Below are 25,388 nucleotides of genomic sequence, written 5' to 3'. Positions count from 1 at the left end.
CAGCTCCTCCCGTGGAGGGTCAGTCACCCTGAGCCAATAGACTGGTCCTGGACTTATTTTCCATCTGGCATAGTTTGCATTTTGTTGTTTGATTGTTTGTGGGTTTTGTATTGCTATATTTATGCTCTATTCTTGGTTGGTGCAGCTGTAACGAAACCCAATTTCCCTTGGGATCAATAAAGTATATCTATCTATCTATCTATCTAAATTAAGTACAAGATTGGGGAGATTTGGGAGTATATGCATAGTACCATGAAAGTGGAACAGCACGTTGATAAGTTGATTAAAACATTACAGATCCTAGAGTTTATAAATGAAAGCAGAGTACAAGAATAAGGAAGTTATAATGAACCTGTACAAAAAAACTCTCATGGTTACAATGAGGGTGTTACTTCCAGTTCTTGCTACAACACATTAGAAAAGACCAAATGGTTTCAGAGAGAATGGAAAAGAGATTTACAAAAATGATTCCAAGAACTAGTGACTTTAACCATGTAGATGACTTGGAGAAGCTGGAATAGAGAAAGTTTCTGAGAGAGTTATTTGAAATCATGAAGAGTATAAATAGCACAGATTAAGAGAGTCTGCTCCCATTGTTGAAGGGGATAGGAAAGAGTGTTGAAGGGTTAGTGTTGTGGGGCTGAGGAGGCGATAAAAGGACCAGCCATGGTTGAATGACGGCGCAGACTCGATGGGCCAAATGACCTAATTCTGCTCCTATGTCTTGTGGTCTTATGGACCTAGGGTACAAAGAATAAAAATGGGCAGCAAAAGGCAAGAATGATATAAGAACATTTATTTTGTGCAATGGGCAGTGAGAATCTGGAATATAGATTCACTTGTGAAAATTGTGATGTTTAGAAGGGAACCTGACGAGCACTTGGAAAATTTTTTGAGAGCAGGGAATGGGATTAACTGGAGTCCTTTTGCACTAAGCCAGTATGGACTTGATGAGCTGAAGGACTTCCTTCTGTGCTGTGACCACTCTGTGATTCTGTGTGCCTGGGGGATGATTGGAGCTAGGACCCATCCTCATGTACTTGTTGTAGGTCTGTAGCTTTCAAACTTCATTCAAGACCCATTCCAGAGATCTGAGTCATAGAGTTAAACAGCACAGAGGCCCTTCAGCCCAAATCATCCATCTGACCAAGTGCCATTCTGTACTGATCTGCCTGCATTTGGCTTATATCCTTCCAAACCTTTCCTATCCATCAAAAGGCCCGAATGCCTTTTACATTGTACCCGGGCAGAAAAATATGGGCTGAGTGTTCGTTGCAGCATTTTTGCAGCACCTGGAGTTCTTTTGAAGTGTAGTTACTCGTGGCCTCACAGCCTGCTTCACTGCTGGCTCACACCGTATCATTTACCTGCACTGCATCCTTTCCGTCGCTCTTCCACTCTATTCTTAAATCTCCTCTGCAGTCCTTCCAGCTTAATGGCATCTCTCCTGCAGCAGGGTGACGAAAACCTCACTAACATCTTGCAAAGCTACAACATAACATACCAGCTTCTGTGTTCTGTGCCCTGACTGAGGAAGGTGACCATTGCCAGAGTGACAAATGCCATCTTCACCACCCTGTCTAACTGTAATGCTGGTCTGTAAAGTCTGCTGCTTTACTGTGTTGGCAAGTGCAGGCTAATCTTGATTATAAAGAAGGATTATATTTTCCTGAAAAGAAGGAAATGGTCATAAAAAAGGGAGAGTATTAATAGTGGGAATATATTGCAGGCCACCATAAGACTCTCTCTCTATTTTGAAAGAGTATAAAGCGAGAACAGAGATGACAGCTATAATGGAGATTTTTGCTTTTGTGACACCATTTTGGCAATGTAGCACAGATAATCCACTACATGTGAAATCATTTGAGAATACTTGTATATATAGCATTTGAAAAAATTTAACAAAAGTTAACTGATGTTGGATCGTGCCTAACCGATAAACTAAAACAGTAAAGGAACATATTTAAGTGTTAAGAGTTTCAGAAGTACTGAGAAAATGGATCAGATAATGTTTAAATGCTTAATATTTAAGAGACTGTGTGGACAATAAAGGTGTTAAACACCTTTATTAAATAAGAGCAAAACTGGTGAAGGTTACCTCAGAAGGTAAAGCAACATCTGTGAAAAGAGAAGAAATAATTAAAATTTCAGTCCAAAATTGGAAAAATTTTGAATTTACAGGAAAATTGGGAAAGGAAGAAAGAGCAAAGTGGAAGATCTGTGACTGTGTGGAAGTGAGGAGAGAGTAGATGACAAAAGTGATGGTGGTGGTAGGTAAAACTTGAAAAATAGAACTAGTGAAATATCAAAAGACAAAAACAGAGGAAGTTTCTGGTTCTTAAGCAGTCACTCTGGATCAAGGATAATATTCTTTCATTTCATTTCTGTGGTTTTAAGGTTGCTTTTGATGGCTATATGGGACTTACTTGCTCTGCCACAGGTGAAGCAATAAATGCTTGATGGGGTAGACCAGTGGTTAGTACGGGAGATGATGCACTTCTTCTGCTTTTTTTTTTGCTGGGCTTCCATGTAACTTCTATTGAAGACATTTGAAGTTCTCTATGCCTGCTCAAAGGCACTATCACCATTTTGATTGGCCATTTACCAGGGATTTCCTTGAATTGGTGAAGTTGTCACTTCTTTTGCAAGGGAGTCTTGCAAAAGTATCAAAGTTCTTCCTCTGCCTTCTGTAATATAGGTGAGAATGGCAGAATCAGTATCTGAAATTCAATAAACAGTGTTGATCCTATATATCTCAAATGTTGAAAAAAACATATTCTGTTAATAATTCAAGGTTCAAAGTAAATTTATCATCAAAGTACATACTGTATATGTCACCGTATACAACTCTGAGGTTTACTCTCTTGCTGGCATACTCAATACATCCAATAACCATAATAGAATCATTGAAAGACTGCACCAACAGGGCAGACAGCAATTACGTATAAGGCAACAAACTGTGTAAATACAAAAAGATATAATAAGAGTAATAATAAATAATTAAGCAATAAGTATCAAGAACATGAGATAAAGAGTCCTTGAAGGTGAGTCCATTTGTTGTGGGAATAGTTCAGTGATGGGGCAAGTGAAGCTATCTCCTCTGGTTCATGAGCCTGATGGTTGAGGGATAATAACTGTTCCTGAACCTGGCGGTTGAGTCCTGAAGCTCCTGTACCTTCTTGCTAATGGCAGCAGCAAGAAGAGAACATGTCCTGGGTTGAGGGAAGGGTCTCTGATGATGATGTTTCTTGCCTGTGACAGCATTTCATATAGATGTGCTCAATAGTCGGGAGGGCTTGATCCATGATGGACAGGACCACATCCTCTACTTTTTCTAGGATGTTCTGTTCAAAGGCATTTGTGTATCCATGCCAGGTTGTTCAGCCAATCAATATACTCTCCAACACATATCTATAGAAATTTGTCAAAGTTCTAGATGTCATGCTGAATTTTCGCAAACTCCTAAGAAGCTTAACTACAATTTTCAAGGCATTTTTAGTATGCTGATAAAGTTGTAAGGCAAATCAATGTTTGGAAGCTGGATGTTAGAAGCATATTCAGACAATACCCAAATTAGAGACTGATATCATGATTCTTGATGAATCACGTGGAAGTACTGTATCTGAAGGAGACTTCACAACTTAGTCTTAAAGGACCATTGATTTTCTCCTATCTGAGATGTCTGCTATGATATGCTATTTGTTGAGCAACAAGACCTGATGCAACAATTACTGGTGGAGCTCAGTGGACTGTACAGCATTTATTGGAAGGAAATTGACAGTCAACATTTTGAGTCAAAATGCCTCATCTAAACTAAAATGTAGAGAGGAAATAGCTAGAATGAAAAGGTGAAGGGAAGGCAAGAGTTGGTAGGATTCCTCTCCCATCAGATTCCATTATCTTCAGTCCTTTGTCACTTCCACATATCACTCCCTAGCAAAATTCCCTATCTCCCCTCCCTTGTCTGCTTATCAACCCCACCTATCACCTGGGTCCACTTATTATTGCCAATTCTTGCTCTACCCCTACCTTCACCTCTTTATACTGACTGTCTCATCTCTATCTTTCAGTCCAGATGAAGGGTCCCAACCTGAAAATATCAACTGTCCATTTCCCTCCACGGATGCTGCCTGACCCACTAAATTTCTTCATCATTTTGCATGTTATTCTAGATTCCAATGAAGAATCTGGAAATAACATGTGTCTCTATTTAATTTCATGAATTTAATTATAAGTTGAGAAATCATTCTAAAATAGAATCCAAACTAGATACATAGTTTAAACACATGTTGTTACACTAATCTTGTTCGTTTTTGCCTCCTCAGTGCGTGATCGAGTCAGATCAAAAATGGAACGAGATATTTTGGCTGAAGTCAATCACCCTTTTATAGTCAAGTTGCACTACGGTAAGTTTTGTGCTTATCATTCAAACCTTTTATTGGTATTGGTTAACTAACAAAAGTCTACAAAGTAAGTAAGTCACACAAGTTAAAGTGAATTTCTCTTGATATTTCCATCTGAAGTATGTTACTTGATCAATGGATACTTAGATTCAGTCCACTAAAGAGGTCAGGAGTCATTTGTTGATTTGATCCTGTTGAAAATTTAAAGTAATGTATGTTACAAAGAAGAAAGAATAATAATTGTTTCTTTATCATTGGATGACCTGAATTCACCTGCCATTTCCAAGAAACCTTCATTTCTTAAAATCATTGTCCAATTTAAATAATGCTTAATTTCCCCTCTCTTAACTTTAGAATGAAAAGGTAGCACCTGATTTTTTTATTGTATGATGGGATGTGTTTTGGGAAGTCAAATAGATATAGGAAATATACAATTAATTGTACGGCACTAAGAAAGAAGGACTTTGGGGTTCAAATGCATAGTTCCCCGAAAGTGGCAACACAGGTAGATTGAGTGATGAAGAAGGCACATAGCATACTTGTCTTCATAAGTCAGGGATCAGAATATAGAAGTGTGGGCATTACATTGCAATACAAAACACTGGTTAGACCTCACTTGGAGTACTGCATGCAATTCTGGTTGTTGCACTATGGGAAGGAACTGGTTCTGTTGGAGAAAATACAGAAGAGAGTCACCAGGATGCTAATAGTGTGGAATACTTCAATTATGGGGAGAGTTTGGAATCAGGGCTTATTTCCCCTGGACTGACACTAGCTGAGGAGGTGAACTGTTGGAGATATATAAAATTATAAAAGGCATAGAGAGGGTTAATAGTCTGAATGTTTTGCTAATGGTAGGGGTATCAAAAACATAGGTTTAAGATGCAGGAAAAAAATAATTTGAAGAAGTTTCTTTTTAAGAAATATTGTTGATATCGGAATGATTCACCAGAGATGGTGTGAGAGTCAGATATAATTTTAAGTTGAAAGACAGGCACTTGAAGCAAAAAGAATATGGACCTAAGGTGGGCTCATGTGATTAGTGTTGATGGACAGAAAGAACAGCAGGGACATGCCGGGTTATAGGGCCCGTTTCTCTGCCGTACAACACTATGACCTTATGACCTCAAGCATTTCAATGTTAAAGTTATTGTATTCAGCTCTTGAGTTTTTTCTCTTTTTGAATTTTATCATCATAGGGGCATATTCACTATTCTCCTGTATTTTTTTCAGTCATTTTCTGGGCCATTGAAATATTATCTGATTAATAATTGTAGTCTCTTTATGACATCCAGAACCTACAGAAATGATATCCTCTCTGACAAAATTAATTTCAATGCCTATCACTGCATTTCCTTTCCATCACTCCTTGTTTATTTTGTTCTATTAGTCACTCATGATTATTTTGTGCATTTCCTGTCTCAGCTTTTCTTTCTTACCTTTCAAATAATTTCCCTTGTGGTTCCTCCTTTAAAATCAAATATTTAGAAATCAAATAATTAAGTAAAATAGAAACCTTATGTTTTGTATTTTCTGCAGCATTCCAGACTGAAGGAAAACTGTATCTGATTTTAGATTTTCTAAGAGGCGGTGACCTTTTTACAAGATTATCCAAAGAGGTAAGTTGGCAAAAAATATTAATAGTCAATCCCGTATTAAATTTAAGAGATCTCATCCATGGTCAAAGCAAATTATGCCTTCAGTCTCAGAGGATGAATACTGGAGGATTTAGGAAAGTGGAAAAATTCTACCAAAGATTCATATTATTCAGAGATATGTTAACTACTTGTCTTTGAATGTATTAATAATATTTTGGAAGTTTTTATGATGTCTATGGTAGAACTTGGTGCCTTCACTTTTATTTTACGTTTTATTGCAATCTGATATCTTCTGACGCAAAGAAGTCCATATATTGTTAATGCCACAGATTTGCTGCTGATCTCACCCGCTCTAGGATCGCACTGTTTCTTCAGCATGGTCCCAGGAGCAGACTTCGGCAATATGAGTTTGCTTCCAGCTCATCAGCTCATTGCAGTGTAGCACAGGGACTCTCAGATTGCAAGTGACTGGTTATACTTCCCAGCCCCCAGACACACTTCCAGCCAGAACCGAATCTTGCCTTTGCTATCAGCTGTTCCATGTAAATGTCACTAACATGAACATTAAAAATCACCCAGGAAATCTTAGCAACACATACAGGAGGGAATTTCAGAATCAGCTTTATTATCACTGATGTACATTTGGTGAAATTTGATGTTTTGCAGCAGCAGTACAGTGCAAATAAGCACAGGGCAAAATATTAATCAAGTAATAATGAAAAAGCTAAAATTAAAAAATTAAATTATTTAAGATACTTTCACATACATATAAAATTAAGTTGTTTCTTTCCATTGATTTTAACTGTGGCCCTGCCAGTTAATCTGCCATAGTTTTAGCAGCTAGGTACATTGTCCAGCCTCAGCTGAAAATTCTGAAGCTATGTTATTACCCATTAGATTCCTTGAGGAATCTATCACTATAACTTGGGGGCAGGGACAGCATGGATGGTAAAGTAGAAGATGATGAAGATATTAAAGAATTCTGAATAAAAACACAACAGCCTGAAACCAGAGGAAAGAGGTGAGGTTTAAAATGAATACATTGCACCGGTATTCACATGGAAGATAGTGAGATCAGTGTGGAGTGTACTAATATTCCAGGGCAAGTTGATATCAAGGAGGACAAGGTCAGATGCGATATATTGCAAATTATTGATAGAGGCAAGGGAGAATATTACTAGGGCCTTGACAGAAATCTTTGTATTCTCTTTAGTCACAGGTAAGTCCCGAAGGTCTGGAGAGTATGATTGGCATACCTATGAGGCAGTGTGGCTTATTTCTTTGCGTAGGGCAATAGAGATACACTGCAAAATGATAGGCTAGTGTGCCTTACATCGATGGTGGGGATATTGTTTGAGAAGGTTTTTAGTATAGGGTCTGCTCACATCCGAAAAAACATAGACTTATTAGGGGTAGTCAGCTTGGCTTCGTGTGGGGTGGGTCATGACTTATAAACTTGACTAAGTTTTTTAAGAAGATGATAAAGATAATTGATGAAGGAAGGGCACTTGATGTTGTCAACATGGACTTTAGTAGAGCATTCAACCTTGACCCTCATGGTAGACTGATGTGCTAGGATGAATTCAAATCTGTGTGAAATGGTCTTTCTCTGATTTATGACCAGTGTTGTTCTGCAGGGAGCAGTGCTGAGACCTGTGTTGTTTGTGAAATATATAAATGATCTGCTCAAAAATCCAGATGGGTTGATTAGTAAGTTTGAAAGTAATACAACATTTAGTGGGGTTGTTGATGGTAAAGAAGATTGTCAAAGAGTACAGCAGAATATACTTTAGATGGGTATATAGGCAAGAAATGTCTGAGGCTGAGATGCAACCTTATAGAACCTTATATTTTCCCATGGTAGAAATGTCAAATACTAGCAGACATTGTTTTATAGTGGAAGATTAAAGGAGGTGTATGAGGGAAGGATTTTTTCCCCCACAGGAAGTGTAAATGCCTTTAACAGGCTCCCAGCAAGGGTGGTGAAGTGGAATTAATAATTTTTAAGAGGAATTTAGATAACAGACAGGGACTAGAAGGATGTAGACTATGTGCATGCAGATGGGATTAGTTAAATTTAGCATCGTGGTTGGCAAGTACATTGAGGGCTCCTGGGCCTGTTCCTGTACCGTACTGTTCTACAAATACAAGAAATTCTGCGGATCTAGAAAGGTCCTGAAGGTCATGAGTTCGAGCCCCAGCCGAGGCAACATGTTGTGTCCTTGAGCAAGGCACTTAATCACACATTGCTCTGCGACGACACTGGTGCCAAGCTGTATGGGTCCTAATGCCCTTCCCGTAAATAATATTGGTGTCATGTAGAAGGGAGACTTGCAGCATGGGCAACTGCTGGTCTTCCATACAACCTTGCCCAGGCCTGCGCCCTGGAGAGTGAAGACTTTCCAGGCGCAGATCCACAGTCTCGCAAGACTAACGGATGCCTTTACTTACTTTACCATCTTAACCCATTTTTCTGCTCCTGCTGTTCACGTAGCCCAACTGAGAAATGCAGACTTCTGCAGAATTGCTGGCATTTTTGGTGGGAAATTTGCCCACTGAGCCTATTCCATCCTAATCTTCCATAATAACTGCTGGCACGTTGATTTCAGTTGAAAGAAATAACTGTAAGGAGAACAGTTAGAAGAAATTTTCTGATAGCAAAGTAAACAATTGGTGATACTGTACATCAGAAATAAAACAGAAAATATTACAAACTCTCAGCAGGGCAGGTAGTATCTGTGGAGAGAGCAAGTGTTACCATTTCAGGTTAATGGCTTTTCAACAGAATTGGCAAGATTTAGTCAACAGTCATGTTTTAATAGCAGGAATTAGGAAGAGTGGGGGCAACAAAGAGAATGTCTGTGGTTGAGTGGTGACTGAGAAAATGGATGAAATAGGTTAGTCTCAACTGAGAGCGGGTGGTGAAGATTTTCAATGGCAGCTGTATGGAGCATATGTTACTCAAGGGAGTACAGACAGGAAAGAAACAAAAAAGAAAGATACTGGAACAGTGAAACAGAGAACACAGCTGTTGCTGAAAAAAATGAAATAAAGGAGACCCAGAAGGTCGATATTAAAGATTTCCATTTTAATTATTTCAGGTAATTTTATGTTTTTAACATTGCCTGGATACCAAAACTATTCACAAATGTTCAATCTTTGACAGCTAATAAAGTTAGGGTGAGGCATCACTAGCAGGATTGCAAAGTGCAGAGTGCTCTCACCCCAGTCAATGGGTATCAGCTCACAAGTGCAAGGGTACATCTGAGAATTTACAATTAACATCTGAAGATCCCCACTATGCTCCCTCCCACCAGAACCCTTTCTGCCCCATCCAACATGTGTTCTACGTGCAAGCAGACCAGTTAAATAGGTAGATGCATACTAGTTTTACATTTAAACAGCAATGTAGACCCCTTTGCAATGATAGCCTACCAATGCCTCTACTTCCTGAGAAGGTGAAAGCAATCTGGCATGTCCCCATTGACCCTCACCAGTTTTGGTTGGTGCACCATAGAAAGCATCCTATCTGTATGTATGACATCTTGGTATGCAACTGCTTTGCCTGTGACTGCAAGAGACTGCAGAAAGTAGTGACACCACAGAAACCGGCTTCCCCTCCATGGTCTCTGTCTATATTTCTTGTTGCCTCAGTAATGCAGCCAGCATAATCAAAGACCCCATCCACCCAGACATTCTCTCTTCTCCACTATCCTATTAGGCTGAAGTTACAAAATCCTGAAAGCATTTTCCACTAGACTCAAAGACAGCTTCTACCCCACTAGTATAAGACCATTGAGTGGTTCTCCAGTACAATAAGATGGACTCTTTATCTCACAGTCTACCTTATAATGAACTTGCCCCTTATTGTCTGTCTGTACTGCATTTTCTCTGCAGCTATACTTTGTTCTGCATTCTGTTATTGTCTTACCTTGTACTACCTCACTGCCTGACATAGCCATTACAGAGACTTGGCTATCACAAAGGCAGGAATGGCTGCTGGATGCTTTGAAGTTTAGATGCCTCAAAAGGGACAGGGAGGGAGGTGAAAGAGGTGGGGAATGACATTGCTAATCAGGGATGGTATCACAGCTTCAGAAAGGGAGGATGTTGTGGAGGGGTTGTCTACTGAGTCAGTGTGGATGGAAGTCAGAGAATGAAGAGCAGATGGGGTGGCACATTTGGAAAAGGTGCAAAAATTATGAGGTGTTTGTCATGGGTCACTTCAACTTCCATAATATTGATTGCAAATCCCTAGTACAAAAGGTTTAAATGGGACAGAATTTGTTAAATGTGTCCACGATGGATTCCTGACACAAATATGCGGACAGGCCTTTAGCATAGACAAGGATAGCATCAGAAGGAATGGGAAAGTATTTAAAAGGAGGAGGGTGAATTATGATGCTGTTAGGCAGGAAGTTGGAAGTGTAAGTTGAGAACAGATGTACTCAGGGAAGTGCACAATGGAAATCAGGAGGTAGTTTAGACTCTTTCGGGACCTCTGTTCTTTGAGATTTTTATAAATGCCCTAAATGAGGAAGTGGGAGGGTCGGTTGGTAAGTTTGCAAATGACGAGAAGGTTGGTGGTGTTGTGGATTGCGTAGAAGGTTGTTGTAGGTTACAATTGGATATTCATAGGATGCTGAACTGGGTTGAGAAGTGGCAGATAGAGCTCAATCCAGAAAAGGGTGAATTGATACGCTTTGGAAGGTCAGATTTAAAGGTGGAGTGCAAGGTTAATGGCAGCATTCTTAGCACTGTAGAGGAACAGATGGCTTCTGTAGTCCCTAGATCACTGAAAGTTGCCCTGCAAGGTTATTGGGTGGTTAAGAAGATATCGTGTGCGATGGTCTTCATTAGTCAGGGGATGAAGTTCAGGAGCTGCAAAGTAATGCTACAGCTGTGTGAAACTCTGATCAGACCACACAGTGTGTTGTGCTCACCTCATTATTTGAAGGATGTAGAAACACTGGAGAGGGTGCAGAGGAGATTTGTCTGGATGCTGTCTGGATTAGAAAGCATGTCTTATTAGGGCTTTTCTTTCTGAAGCAAAGGAGGTTAAGAGGTGACTTGATAGAGGTGTTTAAGATGATAAGAGGCAAAGACAAAATGAACAGCTGGCACTTTGTTCCCTAGGCAGCAGTAAGAGAGGGCATAATTTTTAGGTGATGGGAGGAAAGTGTCAGAGTTTTTATTTGCACAGAGATTATCAAGTGCATGGAATGCTTCCCAGGGTGATGGTGGAGGCAGATACATTTAAGAGACTCTTACACAGGCACACGGATGAAAGATAAATGAAGGATTATGTGGAAGGGAAGGGCTAGATTCAACCTGGAATAGGTTAAAACATTGGTGCAACATTATATTTTATGTAATGAATTAATCTGTTGGAGGAACTGTTTTTCCCAGAGAGCGGTGAATCTGTGGAATTTTCTGCCCACTGAAGCAGTGGAGGCTGCCTCAGTAAATATACTTAAGACAAGGTTGGATAGATTTTTGCATAGTAGAGGAATTAAAGGTTATGGGGAAGAAGGCAGGTAGCTGGAGATGAGTCCATGGCCAGATCACTCATGATCTTACTGAACGATGGAGCAGGCTCGACGGGCCAGGTGGACTACTCTTGCTCCTATTTCTTATGTTCTTATGTATGAACGGTATGCATGACAAGTTTTGACTGTACTTTGGCTCATGTGACAATAATAAACCAATTCCAACTAACAGCGTTTTCTATCATTACACCATTAATCTAATAAATGCTTTGGGATTTCAATGCATGCTATTTTAACATGGAAATCCTGAAGTTTCTGTTAGTTATTCACTCTTCTACAGGCTGCACAGTTCACTGCTATCTTCAAGAGTCAAGGGAAAATCACTAGAATTAATTTGAACTTCAGATAATTATGAACTAATGTCAGTGTGAAATATCTGGAAGTTATGCACTATTGTATGTAGTCCTAATGGAATAATTACTGCTCAGCATGCTTTCTGGCCCTAAGTAAATTATTTTTCTTGGTACAGTATATATATTTTAGTTCCCTGAGAGAAATATTTCAAATATACAGTAGGAAGGTTTTTAAAATTAAAAAAATATTTCTACTATTTCTACTTCACTTTATTTATACGTTCCATTCCTTTAAATAACCATTAATAGTTATTTAAAATTGTTATTTTTCCTTCCTTATTTGATGTTAGTGTGGTTGAAATTCAGCTAATTTGGTAACTGTCTCTCTGAAGGTGATGTTTACGGAAGAAGATGTGAAGTTCTATCTCGCTGAGCTTGCTTTGGCATTGGATCACCTCCATGGCCTTGGGATCATTTACAGAGACTTAAAACCAGAAAAGTAAGAAATGCTGCTTTTCTCTACAATGAGAAGATTAACAGTCACAAATTGCATACGTAAATGTTAACACATGGCATTCAACTGAATATTACATGAACATATGATATTCAACTGCATTATGTTTTGCTTTTAAAGAAAGCCTGTGATAAGCTTCTTGTCTGTGAAGGTTAGTATGTAAAAACAGCTAAACAGATGGAGATACAGCATATATAAATCACTTGTATATGACACATGATATAATTGTGGTAACACCACTTGCTACCAGTTGTTAATCCTCGAGAGTTGTTGACCGCAGGAGGGCAATCATTTGTCATCACTGGCTCTCTACCAATGTAAAAGCAGCTGTGTAGTCTGCTTCTGAACCTGCAGTCTCAAGTTCCAATCAGCCTGAAACAGTGGGCATGCAATCTATATCTCATTGCTCTCTAAAAATAAAGGGAAAGAGCTGAACAATTCCTATGCCGTGCGGCAATTTGATATTTAACTTAAATACTAAAGAATGCGGAAAATACTTTTGCTGGATGGTATCAACTGAATAAATGGCATAATATTTCACTTTTAAAGATAATTCCGTCCTGTGAAACAGTAGGCCACATGGAAGATTGAATTCCCTTTTGTGAGATTTTATCTTTTAATCAAATCTCTTACCTCAGTTCCACTAGTTTCAAGCAAACTGCTGCCTTAGTAATATTTTCATTCTGATCCAGCGATGTAACATCTTGAGCCATGATTGTACAGAGCAGGATTTTCTCTTAGTGCTAAATGACAGAAAATTGTATAATTCTTCAAAAATGATTTTCAAAAGAAAGCCCAAGAGAATGCAGATGCTAAATCTGGGTTAAAAAAAACAGACTGTTGAAGTAACTTATAAAGTCAAGCAGCATTTGTGGTGGACATGAGTTGTTGATTTTTTTTTTGTGTGAAGACCCTGACCGGGTTGGAGAGTGCAATTCAAGCCGAGATATTTACTCACTCTGTGTTCACTACATGTATACCATCCATAAGATAATTTCAGCAGATGTCCTAGTCTTCTTCAAAACACCTTGTAAATGTGTACCTTTTACCAAATTAAGATGTGTTGCTTTCCTCTCTGCTCTCAGCCCTGATTCACAGTCTCAACCTGAAACATGAACAATTCCACACAGATTCTTCTTGACTCCCTGAGCAGTTTATTTTTTTACTCAAGAAGTAGAGGCAGTCAGCAGTTCAATAAGTGAACTCAGAGTGAAACTTATGTATGAAGAGCTATAACATCAAACATTGCTAAGACCATTGAAGTATTGAAGCTTTGTCACTGCTGTAATATTTTAGATGTTGGACACAAAAACAGCCAAGTAAGTGCTTCATGTGCAGATCCTCAGTTAGATCTGAAGTCTGTTACTGCTCAGATGTTGACAGACTTGCCATATTTTCACTTCTTACTGTCATATTTAAGTCTTGGCAGTAGTTTGAAAGTAAATTATTTGTGCAATGTTTTATTTCATTTATTTGAATGTGAATATCGGCTGGAGTGAATCACAATTAGGAAAAAGGAAGTAATTGTAATTATTGAAGGCCAATCAGCTCTGCCCCTGGGTGTATTTCTGAAGTTTCTAAGGGCAGTTTCAGTTGCCTCATCAAAGACTTAGTATTTCATATGAGAAGCAGAGATATTTATTGATGATTATTCAATGTAATCTTACTCACAAGTTAAATGGTGAAGCACTCCATTCCTGCTCATGGTAAGATCTGGACAATATGAAAGTTAGGCTGCTCGGTAACATGAAACATTCATACCACAGAGTCCCAATCATTGGACATCTCCAATAACGACCTACGCCAAATGTCATCTTGTCCTTGAAATACGGTAATGTTCCTTTAACTTCATTAGGCCAAAATACTTGCAATCCCTACCCAACACTAAAAGGGAAATATCTTCAATATGCAGATTGCAGTGTTTCAAGAAGCTGGCTCAGACTTCCTGCTGGAGCTTACTGGATGGGCAATAAAGATTAACTTTCTCAATAAACTTCATACTCATTTGTGAATGAATGGAAATAAACTCAACAGACATTTTACACATTGAATGAGTTTATGGGAATCTGATGTCTATATGCTGGTTAACCTTTAGTCACAGTCCTGGTATAGGATCCAAAATCTACTTATTAACAACAAAACATTATCTCTGCTTAGCAACATGGCTATAGCTGCAGATTTGGAATCACTGAGCTGACTGAAGACTATTAATTACCATCTTGTTAGGATAGGAATACTGTAGTACAATGTGAGTGTATTTCTATGTGTTGCCTATTGTCCATTCAGCCCAATATAATCTCTCTTTATTGAAAACATTAATTGGAAAATTAGATCCTGTGCTTTATTATGAAACACAGGAGAACTGCATATGCTGGAAATCTGGATAAATGGACAAAAATTTACTGGAGAAGCTCAGCGGGTCAGGCAGCATCTATGGAGGGAAATGAACAGTCAATGTTTCAGGCCAAGACCCGTCATCAGATGGTTCTTGTATCTGTTGACAATGTGAAAGGACTTTTACTTTTGAGTTTTAAATATGGAAATGATCTTAAGTGCTTTCCTTCACCAAAGGATTTCTCATATTGTTTGTTTTTGCTATTTAAATTTCAGTGTCCTTCTAGATGAAGATGGTCACATTAAAATAACAGGCGAGTACAGATTGGATTAATTAATTTGAATATCAAACTGAAATGCACTGACATTGAACGTTCAAGTTGCACACATCATTTCTGACACTCTGACAAGGTTTCAGTTTTATTAAAAGTCATTTATGCTGCACAGACTTTGGGCTCAGCAAGGAAGCTGTTGACCATGACAAGAGAGCCTATTCCTTCTGTGGAACAATAGAGTACATGGCTCCCGAGGTCGTCAATCGCCGTGGTCATACACAAAGTGCAGACTGGTGGTCCTTTGGTGTTTTAATGGTAAGTAAAATCATCTTCTATTGGTGATAACAAGGGATAATGATTCTTTTTCCAGATTTTCATCATCTAATTTCCCAAGGGACCATTATAAGGTTGAGTGTATTTGATTTTTCTAGCTGGTAGTTAAATTTAATTTCTTCTGAGGGCAGTTGGATGAGTGCATACAGCAGTTGCTTGTGAGAATTGACTTAATCTTGCAAGCCAGAGGCTCTGCAATGGAGTGAATGAAATTAATGTGAAATTTAATTAAATTTCACATCAGTACCAAAGCTAGGTTCTAAAGTTATAGTTTTCTTTCTTTCCCTGTTCTCCAAGAAACAGTGAATGTTTTGACATGAGAAACTCTTGAATATGTGTTTTGACTGTTTTTCAAAATAATCTGACAGAATAGCCAAATGGTTTTGTGGAATAATCACAATGGCATCTGCAAAAATTTATTTATTTATCATCAAATACGATACCCTGAATACCTTTGCAAAAAACTGTCAATCCGAGTCATGCCAGGTTTTAACAATGAATTGTTGATTTGTTAATGAAAGTATAATATAAATTACTATCAGTGTGACAAGCATTTTAACTGTTGTTACAGGTATTGTAAGTCATTAAAATATGTCATATTCTGGTCATGAATTCTCATTTGTTGCCTCTCTGGATTAATGGCTTTGACATTAAGTGGCTCCCACAATTTAGGAGTTAAGGCCACAGAATGGTAGAATTTGCAAACTTCTTACCAAAGATTAATGTTTGTTTTATTCAAGAAGGAAAACAACAAGGAATTATGCAGTATTCAGAGACAGGAATGCTAAAAATCATTTGTAAAAAAAGTAATAATCCTAATCTGTAAAGCGTAACAATTTGGTCTAAAGCAATGAGAAGCTGTTTGCTAAAGCCTTCAGGGGCATAGGATCCAAAAGCAAAAATAAGGCACCATGGAAAAGACCAAAACCCAGCCACAGAAAGCAGGACACTTCTCCAAAGCCATCCTGATCTGCTAATCTATCCTGCATTTGATTTTCATAGCATGTAGTATGTGAATATTTGTTAAATCTGTGCTCTGAATTAATATTCTGTTTCATTGCTTGTGTTTGCACTCACTCCCCTCCTTTTCAGAGCTGATTTTAAAAGAATCTTAAATGGACTAAACCTAACTCACACTGAGTAGCAGCAGTATTTGCAAAGAGTTAGGGGTAGCAAAATTCTTATCTCTTAATAGCTATGCAGTGACGACACACAGGCCTTATTGAAATGATGTTGATGCAGCAAAAATCTGCTGGTGCTGCCTTTCCTAAAACTGATGAGCCTAATCCCATCCAGTCACACACTTTTGAAATGGTCATTCTACCAATCACATACTTTAACTACCCCCGTTTGTATAAAAATGAGTTTTAAACCCTCAATCTATCATTTATGTAATTTCAGAACAGTTTAAATGATAAAAATGTTGCACCTTATAATCCAATATCCACTGCTTCTGCACTATGTCCACATGAAGTTTTTAACATTATGCTTTCTAAATTGTAGTCATAAGCTCTACCTCGTCCCTCAATTTCCCTCCCCATTCATCACTTGACTCCAGAAATTTCCTCCTTCAATGTCTCTTTAAAAGTGTTGACACGTGTGATGGGCACAATATATTGTTGAATCATTCTGAAGATGTATATAGAATAAGCCAATGATAGAGAACTGAATGGAAAACTACCAGTGAGATGTGCACGGATAAAGAATAATATGGATTCTTCATAGTTAAAAGATTGTGAATGTTTGTACATGAACCTTAATTGGTTTGGGTTAAATCCTGATTTGGTGTGGCATGCTATTACTTGGTTTTTAGTTCCATGGTGAAATCCTATAGCCTTTCAGAGTATACCTTTCTATGATTGATTATTCTATGACCATGTCACTCTTCTCCTTGCAAGAATGTTCTATAGGCTCCCTAATCCCTGATTCCGCAGGGGTTGGTGTTGGGCCCGTAGCTGTTTACCATATACATTGATGATTTGGAAGAGGGGACTGAGTGTAGCTTAGCAAAATTTGCTGATGAAACTAAACTGAGTGGAAAAGCAAACTGTACAGAGGATGTGGAGAGTCTGCAGAAGGATATAGATAGGTTAAGTGAGTGGGCCAAGGTCTGGCAGATGGAATACAACGTTGGTAAATGCGAGATCATCCACTTTGGAAGGAATAATAGAAGAGCAGATTATTATTTAAGTGGTGAAAGACTGCAGCATGCTGTTGTGCAGAGGGACTTGGGAGTGCTTGTTCATGAATCGTAAAAAGTTGGCTTGCAGGTACAACAGGTTATTGAGAAGGCAAACGAAATGTTGGCCTTCATTGCTAGAGGGATTGAATTGAAGAGCAGGGAGGTCATGCTGCAACTATACAGTGTACTGGTGAGGTCACACATGGAGTACTGCATGCAGTTCTGGTCTTCATACTTGAGGAAGGATATACTGGCTTTGGAGGCAGTGCAGAGGAGGTTCACCAGGTTGATTCCAGGGATGAAGGGGTTAACCTATGAGGAGAGATTGAGTTGCCTGGGACTATACTCTCTGGAATTCTGAAGAATGAGAGGGGATCTTATAGAAACATACAAAATTTTGAAAGGGATAGATAAAATAAAAGTAGGAAAGTTGTTTCCATTGGTAGGTGAGACTAGAATTAGGAGACATTGCCTCAAGATTCAGGGGAGAAGATTTAGGATGGAGATGAGGAGAAACTGTTTTTCCCAGAGAGTGGTGAATCTGTGGAATTCTTTGCCCAGGGAAGCAGTTGAGGCTTCCTCACTAAATATAGTTAAGATACAGTTAGATAGATTTTTACATAGTAGGAGAATTAAGGGTTATGGGGAAAAGGCAGGTAGGTGGAGCTATGTTTACAGATAGATTAGCCATGATCTTATTGAATGGCAGGGCAGGCTCGATGGGCCGGATGGCCTACTCCTGTTCCTATTTCTTATGTTCTTATGACTTCATGAAGAGAAAGTCAGAAGAATTTACACTGGTCATCATCAATGGTTTAGCAGTAGAAAGAGTGAATAGCTTCAAGTTACTGGGCATCATCATCTCTGAAGACCTATCCTGGAACCCATATTGATGTAATTCCGAAGAAGGCACACCAGTGGCTATATTTCATTGGAAGTTTGAGGAGACTTGTTATGTCACCAAAGACATTTCACAAGTGTACGGGGGAAAGGATTCTATCTGTTTGTGTCACTGTCTGGTATGGAGGCTCCAATGCACAGGATCGGTCAATGCTTCCGGCTCAGCCATGGCACCTACCTCCCACTATCGAGCTGGTCTTCAAAAGGTGAAGCCTCAAGAAGGTGGCATCTCACCATCCAGGACACACCTTCTTCTCATTACTGCCATCAGCGAGGTGGTACTGGAGCCTGAAGCCACACACTCATCATTTTAGGACCAGCTTCTTCCCCTCTGCCATCAAGTACTTGAATGATCCATGAAAACTATTGTGCTCTCTTACTTCATTTATTTAAAAAATTTCTTATTCCAACTTATAGCATTTTTGTATGTACCGCCATGTACTGCTGCCTCAGAACAGCAAATTTCATGACATATGTTCGTGATAATAAGCCTGACTCAATCGTGCACTTCTTGGTATTTTCCTGAAAGACCTTATGGCATCTTTTTATCCAAGACCTGTGGTGGCACTGTATCCCATTCTCAGCTATCCTTCAATGTTTCCCAATTAAGTGAACTTTCCTCAACTGTCACCACCTGTTCCAGACACCATCATCCCATTTAAGAAACATTTGTAGCTTAAGTTGAACTTCCTACTCGTGGTATTGACTGCAAATTATTAGTTGGCCTACTGCATAGTGACTGCTTAACAATGCCAACTAAGTTCTTGGTCAACATAATTTGATTAGTTTTGAATTGGTAAATGTTTGTATACCATGACTTTCCAGTGTGCTGGTTCAAGAAATTCTACAAGTTAACATGAAGATACAGCAAGTAATTAGAAAGGCAAATCAAATGTATGTTGGTCTGTTTTGCAAGTGGATTCTGGTTTACGAGTAAGATTTCGTGCTTGAATTAATTGGGGCATTTTTTTGGGACCACGTTTGATTTGGTCAAGAAAAATTTGAAGGGGTGGCCTCTTAAAAGGAAGACTAAGTGCTCTCTTGTTGGAAGCTGGCAATAGAGTGGTGAGAACGTTTTCCCTCACTTTTCAGTGTACAACTCTTGGTGTGAGTGAATATGGATTGTTTCATTATCAAGGATCAGTCATTCGTGAAAATCAGTGCTTCTCATTTTAATTCTGCCTTGTATAAACAGGAATATTTGCATTTAATCACTGTTCAGAGATAGTGTGAATCAACAAATCTGTCATTAGACCTATCAGCAGCCTTTGTCCAGAATCAGCTATTATGCCTTCATTATACTGCAGTCCAGTGTATTCCATAAGACCATGTGATATCAGAGCAGAATTAAACCATTTGGATTATTGAGTCTGCTCTGCTAATCAATCATGGCTGATTTATTATCCCTCTCAATACAATTCTTCTGCCTACTCCATATAACCTTTGACACCATTACTAATCAAGAAACTATTAACCACTGCATTAAATATATCCAATCACTTGGCCTCAACAGCCATCTGTGGCAGTGAATTCTACATATTCACATGCTTTGGCTGATGGAATTCCTCCTTATTCCTTCTAAAAGAACACCCCTCTATTCTAAAACTGTACCCTCTTTTTCTAGACTCCCCCACCATGAGAAACATCCTCTACACATACACCATGCCTAGGCTTTTGAATACTCAGTAGGTTTCAATGAGATTTCCCCTAAACTCTAGTGAGTACAGGCCCAGAGCCATGATGTGCTCCTTGTGCATTAAACCTTTCATCCCAGCATCATTCTTATGAATCTTCTCTGGACCCTCTCCACTTCCAGCACATCTTTATTCCTTACACCAAAGTGCATCACCATAAACTTCCCATTCCATCTGCCACTTCTTTCCCATTCTCCTAATCTGTCCAAGTCCTTCTGCAGACTCTCTGCTTTCTCAACACTACCTGCCCCTCCAAGAACCTTTGTATCATCCACAAATTTGTCCACATTCACATTACTGAAATTAAAGGACTGCGAATATGGTATCTTAGCAAATCAAGATTTATGTTAGAGTACCATTTTAGGATTGAGGCTTAAGCTCCTGTTTGATGTATCGCTGTCATTATGTTGCCCTCCAAAATAGTCTGCAAGTCATCTATGTGCAAAAGTAGTGACCACAGTTCTTTAAATTGTCTGTTTTTAACTCAGCCCCTCTTGGTGTTTAGCACATTCTCATTAAAACCTCTGTGGAAAATGAATGTGTCCTGGTGACTTGGAGGAAATGTGTATTATGTTGAATAGAAAATATATAGAATTTCAATTTTAATTTATTTTAAAATCCATGCAGTATACTCATTACCAATGAGTCTACATGTTTAATATTCATGCTTCAAAGCTCAGCTTTGGGAAGCAAGCTGTGTACTGCCCACTCACCAAGCCTGTGGTTTGATTCTTGTCTAACAGAGCTGTGAACAGTGTCAGAAATCAGCATCATTTTCAGCTGACATGTACTCGGTTGCAGAGATATTATACAACATGAGGTCAAATGACAGTGCCTGCAGTTTTATTTTCATGCTGCATGAAAAACATTAACATTTAATGAATGGCAGAGAGTAGGCAGAATATATCTTTTTCATTATTGTTTGTAACACTTTATTTTTAGTTGCAGTGTTGTTAGTTTTAGCAGATAGTGTATTATGGAATTTAGTGAATTAATAGATAAATCTTTTTAAGGAAGGGAACATCAGAATCTAACCTTGAACATTTAAGAACAAACTGTCATAGAAGTAAAATAAAACTTTTGACCGAATATTCTCTCCGTATCTTGGAGCACTGCACCATGCTCAGCAAGGTAGTAAATGCTACTAGTTGACTGTGTGTAGTGATATATTCTTCATTAATCCAGGACACATCTGCCACTATTCATACACTGTCAACAGTCATCTGAACTATATTGTCTATTATCTTGATTCATCCTCACTACAAATTATTAAACAGCTAAGATATAACCACTGACATGCTGAGTATTATTTTCTTTCTTCCCAGCAGACCTTGGAAATGCTTATCCAAACATTAAATATTCTTGGCAAACTAAATATGTGATTCTTAACATTCACTAGAATGGCATATTTTAGTTTTTAATCTAGCAGTTTATTTTGGAATGATTTTAGTACATGGCCAATTTAAACTGTTTCCAAATGACGGATTAGGGAAATGCACATGGAAAAACAAGGTGCAATTGTTTCAAGGGAGCAATTTGAAAATAATTGTTTGAAATATAACTGAAACCTGAACAATAGTCCATTATATAGAGCTGCAAAGTTCATTGGATAGAAATTTCCAGTGATGCTTGAGATTACCAGCCACCCAGTCTTAAAAAGAATCTGTTAAACCTAGAAGGAAAGAAAGAGGATAAATTTGTTGTGGCTGCAAAAGTATGGGTTGATTATTTGGATATATGTTCTTTTCTTAGCCAGTTTTAATGTGTCTCCACACAATTAATGCATTGTAAGTTTTGAATGAAGAAAATATGTTCTTATCAGATTTACCATAGTATCCACTTCATTATTTTACATTAGTAAATCCAATCCTTTTCATTTCCTTTATCTCAATATTTTGTTATTTCTTTTACATTTGTCTTTTTGCACCTCTTTGTCCAGGTGTTGTAGAAACCATTAATTTGAGGGCTGTCAGTGTAAGGATAGCAAATTCTTCCTCATCGGGAGATCACATGTCAGTGCAGTTCAGTAATAACAACTTCTCCTCATTGACCAGCAACACAGGACATCTAAAGGATGTGTGCTTAACCACTGCTCTACTCTTTCTGCACTCATCACTATGTGTCTCGGCTACACTCATCACTACATGGCTAGGGACAGCTCAAACACCATCTATAAATTCGCTGATGACACTACCGTTGTTGGCAGAATCTCAGATGGCAATGAGGATGTGTATAGGAGTGAGATAGATCAGATAACTGAGTAGTTCTGCTACAACAACCTTGACTCAGCGTCAGCAAGACCAAGGGATTGGTTGTGGAATTGGGGAAGGGGTGTTTGGGAGAACACTCACTGAGCGGTCAGCAGGGGTAAGGGTGAGCAGTTCAAGTTCCTGATCTGAGAGGATCTATCCTGCACACAGCATACTGATGCGATATGAAGAAGGCATCCAGCAGCTATACTTCATTAGGAGTGAAAAGGGATCACCAAAGATGAGAAATTTCTGCAGAAGCACCGTAGAAAGCATTATGACCTAAGGGTTGTACACTCAGCTGCTCCTTCATTGGCACAAGCCTCTCCACCATTGAGGTCATATTTAAAAGATGCAGCATCCATCATTAAAGACCCTCACCATCTAAGACATGCCTTTTTCTTATTACAGTAATCTGGGAAGGGGAGGAGAGACAGGAACATGAAGACACAGGCTCAGCTCCATTCCCTCCGCTCTCGGATTTCCGAACAGTCTATGAACCCCTGACCACTACCTCATTTTTCGTATTAGAATGTTTTTTTCACCACGTCTTGCCCTGTAAGATAGCTTAGTAAAAGAACATTAAATACCTGTGAAATGATAAATGAGTAAGTATATTATAATGACATAATATGAGATCCTTGTGCTCAAGACAGACCTGAGGCTTAAAAACTGGCAACTTTCCATGTTTGTATCAATTTGAAACCAAACAAAAGCCTTTTGTCTATGAAATCACAGAATCTTTCTGCAGAAGCTAATTTCGGACTAGCACACTATACAGCTTTGTTCATGATTTTCCATAATCACCATAGAGCCTGTTTAATAAGCTATCTTTTCCATTAGTATTGTCCCTATTCAACCCAACAATTATTGAGAGAGAGAGAGAGAGATTTTCACGTACAAACCATATTTATGAAAGTCCAACAGGTTATTTGTTTGGTAAATATCTTCACTTTGTTACTGATTGGGTGACTGATTTGAACAGCCAAATGAAGCATGCAGATCATGTTGGCAGAGCTATTTGAACATTGGTGATGTCTCTAACGTACCTGTTTTAACCTTATTGCCTAGTTTGAAATGTTGACGGGGTCATTGCCTTTTCAAGGAAAGGACAGAAAGGAAACCATGGCACTTATCCTCAAGTAAGTTTTGTGTGAGAATCATCACTGCTTTGTCTGGTTAGCCTCCGTGCACGATGAAGAATAACTCCTGATGCTTTGGAAGAAAGGAAAAGCACAAGCGATTATATCTGAACCAATATCCTATTTTTCATGTATAATGAGAAGCTGCTGCTTTTAACTGAGTTATACCGTACAATTGCAGTAACCTAAGTGCTTAATGGGGTTGGATCATGTGGCTTACTTCCCCATGTCTCTGCATGTCTAAATGTATGTACTGAAACACACTTTTCTATTTGCCCTACTACTCAAAGCCATTCTCAGTCTAGGATATAGTAGTAGGGATATCTGTCGGGCACTTTTGCTCCATTACTCTTCGTACCAAAGCAACTCACTGCATTATTAGCGAAAACAACAGGAATTCTGCAGATGCTGGAAATTCAAGCAACACATATCAAAGTTGCTGGTGAATGCAGCAGGCCAGGCAGCATCTCTAGGAAGAGGTACAGTCGACGTTTCAGGCCGAGACCCTTCGTCAGGACTGTCCTAACAGTCCTGACGAAGGGTCTTGGCCTGAACCATCGACTGTACCTCTTCCTAGAGATGCTGCCTGGCCTGCTGCGTTCACCAGCAACTTTGATGTGTGTCACTGCATTATTAGATCTTTTGCTCTGATATCATCAATTCCATCTTGTCTTGCCTGGTATTCCTCACAAAAGCTCTTATTTTCCCACTCTGGAGTTGGTCTAAAGTAGCTGCAGACTTTCACATGCTTCCCAGCTTACAAGGTTAGGTCACCTACTACAGAGCACTACTAACTGTCAAAGCTATTATATGATTGCAGCAGCCTGTTTGTGCTGAGCGAACCGTGCCACACCGATGTGCTGGGAATGGGCTCCCAGTAAAATACTGTGTCAGAACCACACTGGACCAGACAGCATGGCAGAGGAGCGAGCAGCCAGTTTTCAAGGTCGTGAAAGAGTTCCCCAAATATCTGAAAAAGCAAATTCTGTCCTCAGATCTATTTTGAAAAGAAATATTAAGTGAAGATTGGGCACTTCCATGATCAAACAAGGGCTTGTTCACTTAAATGTGGCAGTATAATAAAAACGATTTAAAGAGCTCCCATTTCTGTATTTATGCCATACAAAGGTAAAAAAATCAGGCTCTATTAATAAACACTGTAACTGATCAGTTTACTTCCTTCTCTAGAATCTGTTTAGAATTTTTCATATATCTTATTGTTTATTCCAAAGGTTCTCAGACATTATTTATTACATAAAAGTATAATCTAAGATTGCTTCTAAGGCAAATAAAGCATGCTGCATTATGAGGTACAAAGTGAATGACAGTTAGTAAAATTCTGTATGACTTTGGTTGGATAGGCAAAAAATTATAAAGCAGCATAAACCTGGGATGTTCCAAATTTAAACTGTGACCTAAATTCAGACAGCTGACTTTGGCCTGGGTATAGATATAACAATTCCATTTAATGTTCTCGGCCTAAGAAGAGAGTCGGTCAGAATACTTGTTCCTAACTGCCAACTTGTAACGTCTCCTGGAGAGTGCTTACGCAAGTATGCAGAGGATATTATCAGTTGGATTGACAACTGTGACTCATCAGGTTCCTGTCATTATCTCTCTTGGTCCTCAGTTCCCAAATGATTGTTTAACCAAAGTATCACCGGGGTCCATCCTTTGGGCAAGATTGTTATCAGGAGAGGAATTGAAAGATAAGGAATAAGAGGGAAGTCAGAGGAGAAAGGAAATACATTTCCCCAAACTGTTTTAAAATAATTCTGTTTGCTTTAATGACTGAGAGATATTTGTCATGTTTGTTTTCTAGAGCAAAACTGGGAATGCCACAATTCTTAAGCCCAGAAGCCCAAAGCCTTTTACGAGCACTTTTCAAGCGGAATCCTTGTAACAGACTAGGTAGATATGGT

General features: G+C 38.7%; 1 protein-coding gene across 1 annotated transcript in view; it reads left to right on the top strand.

Annotated features, from left to right (window-relative positions):
- Positions 1-25,388, top strand: part of rps6ka2 (ribosomal protein S6 kinase, polypeptide 2) — a 136,907-nt gene that overhangs the window by 58,124 nt on the left and 53,395 nt on the right. Inside the window, exons 4-10 of the mRNA XM_063055994.1 lie at positions 4,326-4,406; positions 5,943-6,022; positions 12,236-12,342; positions 14,968-15,005; positions 15,139-15,281; positions 23,396-23,466; positions 25,289-25,377. Of these exons, the coding sequence (XP_062912064.1) occupies positions 4,326-4,406; positions 5,943-6,022; positions 12,236-12,342; positions 14,968-15,005; positions 15,139-15,281; positions 23,396-23,466; positions 25,289-25,377 (609 nt within the window). The remainder of the gene's footprint in view (positions 1-4,325; positions 4,407-5,942; positions 6,023-12,235; positions 12,343-14,967; positions 15,006-15,138; positions 15,282-23,395; positions 23,467-25,288; positions 25,378-25,388) is intronic.

The sequence above is a fragment of the Mobula hypostoma genome, chromosome 8 (genome assembly GCF_963921235.1).
Source record: "Mobula hypostoma chromosome 8, sMobHyp1.1, whole genome shotgun sequence".
Classification (NCBI taxonomy): domain Eukaryota; kingdom Metazoa; phylum Chordata; class Chondrichthyes; order Myliobatiformes; family Myliobatidae; genus Mobula; species Mobula hypostoma.
The sequence above is the reverse complement of the archived record's forward strand: the minus strand, read 5'-3'. Positions and strand labels throughout refer to the sequence as shown.